The following is an 8720-nucleotide window of genomic DNA, read 5'->3' as shown; positions in this document are numbered from 1 at the left end:
CTAAGACCCCATACAAGTGTTGTTTCTATCTGTTTTACTCAGTTGACTGCAGTCATAATCTATTGTTCCTGGCCATGTTGTCATTTCTTTTTATAACAAAATCGGCTGATTTTTTTCTTTGGTGGATATGTTAACACCTTCACAATTTTATGACTTACTAATAGACATATATAAATGGTTATTCAAACGGTTCTCCATTATCCTAAAGGTATTGTTGAAAATCGTTTGCGACCATATCTGTTTTAATTTTTTAATTCTTTTACATTCATCTTAATGATTATTATCATTTTAATTATCTGATAAACCAGTTTTTCATTAGCACAATACGAGTACTTATTTAAAAGTGTTAATTAAACAAATATACGATTCGTTTAAATGACAACCATTTTTTAAACAGAACAAATCCCCTAAATTCAAAACAGTGGCGCTGCTTGCCGCCTGCTGCATTATTCCTTAGTGTTTCCATACGGCCTATGTTTTCTTACCTTATATTCCACAGATTTTCCATTACTTTTCTGTATTGGAGTATTGGTCAGTCCTTTTTTACTTTTCATGCCATATAATTGAACAGTTACTGGTAAATTGGCCGGGTTTTTTGTTAAATATGTGACGCTACGGATCGTTGAACTTGGTCCGTTTTAATGCATTTAATATACCATTACAAAAATATCATTAACCATGATTACGTGTTGACAAAAAAGGAGCTAAAGAAGACAGTGCTGAACATCCCTGCAGTGAAAAAAATGTACAGCGCTTGCATTCTTGCTATTAAAAAAAATGTAGCTCTGTTTAAAATATTTCTGAAATATTAGCTAAACAATTAATTCAAATAATATAAATAAATGAGATGCAGACATGTTTTATTGCCAAACTGCGTAACAGATTAACATTTATAAATTACTTAACTTTTAAATGTCATACTGTGTTTATTTAAGGATAGATACAAATACTCTACTAAAATGAATATTTGTTTAAAAAAATGAGTAAAGTAATTGCAAATAAACGAACGCATGATAGATTCTCAATAAGCCACAATTTACTACTTAGACGAGAGTGGGCGAGCATGAATTTCAGTTCGTAAATTTATGCAGAGATATCTGTAATTTAAACGTTATGTAATATGATGGTTTGATGAAAACATTTCATAAATACATGTGTTTCGGGATTTTCTGTTCTGTGTCGAAAATATATTACAACGAGCCATAGATATAGTGAGCGAGACAACGTGCACTGACTGAGGTAAGTAGGAATTGTGTAAGCGGTAAATTATTAAACAGCGTGCATATTTTGACGTCAGATCCATATACAGTTTTCTCGGTGACGTCATTTTCTGCACTATGTTGGTTTTCTCTTGAGGCTGCCCAAATGTCATTTCAATTCCGTAAAATTCTATACAAAATGAAACGAAAAGTGTTTTTAATTTGCTTCACATCCGAGCCTACATTTGCTAGCACGCGGCGATGGCAACTGCAGATAATCTTAACAGCTAACAGTTTAAGTAAACATAAACCAAACAACAAAAACAACCCTAAAGCAAACGAAAAGTAAATAAATAAAAATAAATGAAAAGTTAGAATAAAGCGCACAAAAACGAATCGGGAAGAATAAATATTCCCAATAAACGCGGTTATCATTGGTTGCTTTTTCAAATCATTCAATTAAGAGTACAGGCTTTAGTATTATTCATAATCAATTTTAGCAAAGTATTGAGCTACATCTTACAATGATAGTTTAGGTATGTATGTTTTAAGTTGATACATGAAAAAATGAATACTTTCGTAAATTTGATTTACATAATTAAAATAAGTATAATTATGACTAAAATTATTTTGACTATGTAACTAGAATATGTACTTTTATCATTGAAATCATAAATTTGATAATTCTGATAATAACTAGAATAAGTAATTATCACCATTGAAATCATAAATTTGATAATTCTGATAATAACTAGAATATCACCATTGAAATCATAAATTTGATAATTCTGATAATAACTAGAATAAGTAATTATCACCATTGATATCATAAATTTGATAATTCTGATAATAACTAGAATATCACCATTGAAATCATAAATTTGATAATTCTGATAATAACCAGAATAAGTTTTATCATCACTGAAATTATAATTTGATAATTCTGATAATTACTAGAGTAAGTGTTATTATCATTGTAAATACAAATTTCATAATTTTGACAATTAATTCAGAACAGAATGTTCTATTCTGTTCTGATCATTAATAGAATAAAAATTATCACCACTGTAACTCGATTATCACATCTATTATTGATGATGAAAATTTTGATAAAAAATAATATTTTTGACAAAAATTAAAAAAATTAGTTTCAATACTTTTGTTCTAATACTCATAACCATGCAGTCCAAGAAAAATATAGTTGGTTAAATATTGGTAACTACAATATATTTGAAAGTTAACTATGATAGACATCCATCAGTAAACCGGGTTTACGAGATTATTTTTATTTATCAGTTCCATGTTTATTGAAGTACAAAACATTTCTGGCGTCATAATATACTCTATTTATAGACAAAAGACGGGAAGAATACAAGATGAAAGTAGCTGTTTTTGTATTTTTGGCCTTTCTATCCTGCTGTTCTGGGACTAAAGACGAAGGTAATACATTATGTATGGGTTAATGCAGTTGTAATGTAGATATCTTACAAGAGTTGTAACTGTAAATGGAGTTTGGATAAGAGAATAAGGAATATGGGTAGCATTTTAGACACTGTCTTGTTATATAAACATTTTCCACATTTTTCTTGATGCTTATTAAGATCCTGGGCAAAAAATACCATAAAACTGTATTGTTATGGTAGCTAAATTTTCCTCGCTGTCAATAAGAAATGCCCCTTTTAAAGTCAAATAGGGTCCTAATTAAAAAGTTGCATTTTGATGGCTGAGTCTCATTCTCTTATCAATATATTGCATTTTCCCGCATAAATCTTATAAAATTATCATTTTCATGTAAAAGGCTGTTCATTTCTACTATTTAATTTTTATAAATAGCTGTTTGTGATCGAAGATTGTACGACCCTACAGTCAAGATTTGTTGTAACGGCGTCCTCAGTTCTAAAGGATTCAGCACAGCATGTTGTGGAACAAGACCGTACAATTCTTCATTCCAGATATGTTGCAACGACGTCCTTAGTTCTAAAGGATTCAGCAGTGAATGTTGTGGAACAAGACCGTTCAACCCTACTTTCAAGATTTGTTGTAACGGCGTCCTAAGTTCTAAAGGATTGAGCAGTGTATGTTGTGGAACAAGACCGTACAACCCTTCATCCCAGATATGTTGTAACGGCGTCCTAAGTTCTAGAGGATTCGGCAGTAGCTGTTGTGGAACAAGACCGTACGACCCTTCATTCAAGATTTGTTGTAACGGTGCCCTTGGTTCTAAAGGATTCAGAAGTGCATGTTGTGGAACAAGACCGTACAACCCAACCTTTAACAATTGTTGTAATGGATATTTGTGCTAGAAGTCTTGTTAAGTTCGTTTATGTATTGAAACTTTCATTCCTTTGAAAAAACAACAGCTTTTAACCTAAAAGTTCAATAGTTGAAAAAGTTGGAACACATGAAAATGGACAGCTTTTTTCAAATTAATGTTATGTAATTGGTTTAAAAGTAAATGATCGATAACAATTTTTTATGTTGTTATTTGATCCTCCCAAACGAGCATAAATGATTTATTCTATTTCCCATATACATGTATCACTTTAGACTTAAAATTTCATATTGCATGTGACGTCGCTTTTCGAGAACAGTTTAGGCTGTTTCGTATATTGACTGATAGAAGGGACCAATAACAAATAACCGACGGCAAGAAAAAAACTTGTCGTGGTACTAATATATTACAATATACTTTTTTTTGTCAAAAATAAATTTCTTTGAATAAGTGAGACATCAGGAAAATGCTGCCGAGGTATATTGCTTGATTTTATTAACCTGTCAATTGCATAAAGAGTATACGGTCAGTGCACACAATATATTAATCTTCGATAAAATTTCGGTAAATTTCGTGAGATGTGAGTAGCAAGATGTGATTAAATTAAATTTTCAACGAAATAATTACATTGACCGTTATAGCGCAATAGGAAAAACTGCAGTTTTATCATTAGGCCAGTCATAATAGAAATTAAGGTAAAACTAATTCCTTCACAAATGTTTTCACGATCAAATAAAAGATAAACATTATCTACATTTTGAGAAAAAAGTCCTCAAAAAATCTCCTTGCAGACTCCTGAATAATCGATCATAAAGATTTAGTAAAAATCGATATTTAAATGTGTCTCTTAAATTACACCATACTTTAATTTTATGCACGTTCGGTGACGTCACGTTTATTATATTTTCGTTGAAAGATCTGAAGTTACTTCAATTCCAGCATTCCTAGTGCAAAGGTGAGTAGTTTTAGTCATTTTTATATTCTTCTGTATAAATTAGGGGAAAATATGTCAGCAGATAGATATAATCGACCACAATCAATCGATTATGCAGATGACAAAATGTGTCATATAATTTCGCGATTTTAAACACAATTTTGAATGAAGTAATCATTAAAAGAGAGTTTATCTTTTACTCGCTGTTCTATATTGTTTCCTTTTGTACAATTATCTAAAATGACAAAGAATTAACCACACATCTTACTGAGTATTTAAAAAAATGTGTATGCACAAGTTATGTAAATTTTTCTTTCTACGGAAGCGTGCTGTGACCAAAATCACGAAAATCTAGGGATATTTTTAAAATGTTAAATTTGACTTATTTCAAAGAGTTGGCATGTTTTATGAATTGTGGAAATCATTATTAAAACAAATAATATGTTAACTTGATGTAAACAAACGTATTTCGTAGTACATAATGCATTTCTAAGCGAAATGATAATATTCCAGCATGTTACATGAAAAATAGACAGCGTATCCAATAGGGTGTAATCAAGCTAAAACTATTACCTATTAATGAGGAAGTTGTTACTGCAACTTTATACATTACTTTTACTTCTTAACAGAAGACATGGATTTAAAACCCAAATTATTATGCCATTTATTTGATTTTTTTTTGTAGGCTCAATCATATCATATGCATCTGAGAGTATGGGGTTATAGCAAATCAAAAGATAATTGAGCGTATTCACTTGAAATATTGTAAAATAATTTTAAATGTTAGAGCCAATACAAGCAATGTTCGTATATACGGCGAACTCGGCCGTTACCCATTGTATATAAATCGATACGTAAGAATACTTAAGTTTTGGTGCAAACTGATAAATACTGACAATATAATTTTACGGAAAACATATGAATTAAGTTAATCTGATTGTTATAAAGGTAAAAAACTGGGTATCAAATGTTAAATAAATGCTAGATATATTTGGTTTATTCGAATACTTTTTTGAAAATAATATCGTAGATAGTAAATTATTTCCAAAAATATTTAAACAATGAGTTATTGATAATCATATGCAAATATGGCATTCATCTGTAGAAAATAATTCTGTTTTACAACTTTTTGTAGCTTGACAATCTACCCTCATGATACTCGTGCTAGTTGTATGTATATTTTAAGTAATGTTTTCCATGTTGTTGTCAGCATTTATAGAACAGTTGATGTATAATTAGTTAGAAGATGGATAGACACGTGACTTCTACACAAGGGGTAATGGGATGTGAGAGAAAAAATGACTTTTTACGTACATATATCTTATCGAATAAATGAAAACAAAACAATTGGGTGTCTTTCAGGTTTGTTAATACAACAGAAATTGATATATCAACACAAATTTACATCATAGTTTTACAGCATGATTATAATAAATGCACATACAAACGAGTTTGCTCACCAGGCGTTTCCCTATTATATCATTTCAATACTATTTCTTTTGAATATCTTTTTGATAATGTTTTATGGACTTTATATATCTTATTTTCAGAGGAAGGGCTAAACATAGTACGGGATGGTTGATTGCAGAAGACAATATTTAGCGAGAGTCCAGCCTTTTATATTTTGGCGAACAATTAGTTGATTGGATGTGGCAAGAGTGTTCCATATTTCCAAGTTAGGAGAGGCTAAATGGGTTCTGTTTGAAAAGATCCAGCATTTTTGAAAAGTAATTAACAGGTAAATCAAAGAAAAACCTTCTATATATTAAGACACAGTTGGTGTACCAGATTCAATTTTGTGTGCTACTGCATATATAACTTTTCTAAAGGGAATTCACATTTGTAAAAGTTAAATGGTTTTCTTTTAAAAGTGTTTTATATTTAGTGTCCAAAACTGCAGTTTTCTTACATTCTCGGAATTACTAACATCAGAGATTTGTTTGTTGGTTTTTATGTCACATCAACACTTAAAGTTACATTAAATAAATTTCATAAAAAAAGAAATAGCGACATTTCATTAATAAATTGGGTTTCATATCGACTCCAGATCTTATTTTGGTGTCCAGGCAACCAAAATGAGTTTAATGAGCATACAAATGTGCAACCTCATTGTGGCGAATTCGGAAGTACAATTTCTGTTTGCATGAGAAACTCCGCCTTCAGATCATCCGTACATCAATATTAAATCAACAAACATGACTATAAGTAGCAGTCCTAATTTAACGGTATTTTCATACAAATTTAATCTGTTTTATGAGATGATTATTTTTTCTGAACCACAGGCCTAGTGCACCGTGAAGCTTAAACGGTAAAAGTGTGTTTGCACAAGAAAATCTTATATTTGCTGTGTTCCGGATAGCAACTATAACTCCGTGGCGTAGCGCATGCACGAGCTGATTATAGTCTTCATTTGCATGTTAAAATTCGTATACGAACGTTAGTGTTACCGTGGGGTTTTCCATTTAAAATCCTAATTTATAAACAATATTTGATGAGATTTACAACGATACTGTTAAAAAGGTTAATGAAACTGTAGAATGCTTGGCTTTTAGGTGAAGGAAAAAGTGTGACATAGGTATTATTTTTAACGCGTAGAACCACCAATATTCTATAAGTTAGTTTGGGATAGCTATGTCAGATAATAGATTCCAAAACCCAGGCAGGACTCGAACCTACATCGTTAACACCGTAAGAAGCAAGTGTTTTGAAGTCAGTAAAACACTCGACCAAAACTTCCAATTTAGTTATCTGTATGAAAGTATAGGTGCTGTTTTGTTCAGTATTTCCTACTTATATGGCACATTATGATGTTTCACAGTCAGCGCTTATTTCAGCCGATAGGCAATTTACACGCTTTATATTTGTTATAACAATATAACATGAAACATATTTTCTAAAGAAGAAAGCTGAGGCACGTTTTTGCTGAGGCTAAACGTGCCTCATTAATGTATGAATTATTTGAAGATAATTCAATATAAAAATATAAATCTAAAAGCACAATCCTATCTTGCTTTTCACAGTACCTACATTTTCAGTTTGACATACAATTGTTTTATTTTAAAAGCAGGATGCAAAGTTCGCATTTTTATTTATCATGTTATGTTGTAACAATTTTACAGATGCGAAACAATGTGTCTCTGTGAAAAGGGCAGGCTAAAAGTTTCAACAGCACCGGCCGAAAAAGTGGAGATGTAATTTCAGCATTGAACAAGGGCAGGGCAATATGTATATATACATGTGTAGCGTTGTCAGACTATATGGCTAGTCGGGCCTCGGTGACAAAAATGATGAAATAACATTGTGTTTTTTCAGTGTCTTAACATTCAGAAGATTCATTTTATTTTAAAATGTCTTTTTACATTAATTTATTTTACAAAACTTCCATGGTAAAGTAAGTGCAATTTAGCATTGGTAAGATATTTACTTGAACGATTGATTTTCAGAACAGAAATACAAATACAATGCATATAAATAATAATTATTCGTGTAAAATGTATTGCAATTTTGAATTATAATATTAATTTAGATAGATTCATACAACTTTATTCTTGGTAGTGCTAACTTGTAAGAATATTTAATGGAATCTGACTTAAAGTAAAAAAAATAATTTTATCATTAGTGGGTGGGGTAATGTTTTATACCAGTCTAAATGATGATGTATAGATTATGCAGTGTTGCGACTTTTTTAATGTAATCAACATTGGTTGAAGTGTTTTGGATTAAATAAAGCAAGTTTGTGTATTAAAGTGTTACTTTGTTAATGATCATATTTGCGTAGAATATCTGGGTTATTTAATGTCACAGATTTTTCTAATTGAAAACACATGATTTCAAAACATGACATTTTTAGCATTTTATACTTCGAATTTTTTTGAGGACTTTTTTCCTGTAGCAACACATATATAGTAGATAACAAATATGCAAATATCTTTTCTGAAGGAATTTGTTTGAGGTTGGGTCTTATTTTTGGCTAAAATGCCTAGCCTACATTTCTAATGTCCTACTTGTTTAAAGATCGAGACCGCGTATGTCCATTTTTTTCTATTTATAACTATTAACATTATTGAAGCTATGATGTTTTATGTTGTCTTTTTTGTTTTTAATATGTTTTGCACTTATTTTGGTAAAGATTACACTCTTTTTAAAAAAAACATAGTTTAAGAATTAATAATTAAAATTCATTCGGATTAAAATCAATAAATGTCATTTCAGTGCCGTAAAATAAAATACAAAACGACACAAATCAGTGTTTCTAAGTTATTTATATCCGTAACTTTGCAAGCACTTGGCCATTTTCATTAAAACATACTTCAAA

The 8720-nt window shown here is 30.4% G+C and overlaps 1 protein-coding gene and 1 long non-coding RNA gene across 2 annotated transcripts; both read left to right on the top strand.

Annotated features, from left to right (window-relative positions):
- Window positions 1-1043: 1043 nt before the first annotated feature.
- Window positions 1044-3669, top strand: LOC132749181 (galaxin-like). The gene is made up of 3 exons (XM_060738894.1): window positions 1044-1239; window positions 2553-2639; window positions 3033-3669. Exons 2-3 carry the CDS (start codon window positions 2576-2578, stop codon window positions 3500-3502), a joined length of 534 nt encoding a protein of 177 aa, XP_060594877.1. The 5' UTR covers window positions 1044-1239; window positions 2553-2575; the 3' UTR covers window positions 3503-3669.
- Window positions 3670-4140: 471 nt separating this feature from the next.
- LOC132749182 (uncharacterized) lies at window positions 4141-8393 on the top strand. The gene is made up of 3 exons (XR_009628381.1): window positions 4141-4426; window positions 5956-6143; window positions 7525-8393. It is a non-coding gene; the product is annotated as an uncharacterized LOC132749182 (long non-coding RNA).
- The last annotated feature ends 327 nt before the right edge of the window (window positions 8394-8720 follow it).

This window comes from Ruditapes philippinarum, unplaced genomic scaffold, assembly GCF_026571515.1.
Source record: "Ruditapes philippinarum isolate M1 unplaced genomic scaffold, ASM2657151v2 ctg6272_1_1_1_1, whole genome shotgun sequence".
Taxonomy (NCBI): domain Eukaryota; kingdom Metazoa; phylum Mollusca; class Bivalvia; order Venerida; family Veneridae; genus Ruditapes; species Ruditapes philippinarum.
The sequence above is the reverse complement of the archived record's forward strand: the minus strand, read 5'-3'. Positions and strand labels throughout refer to the sequence as shown.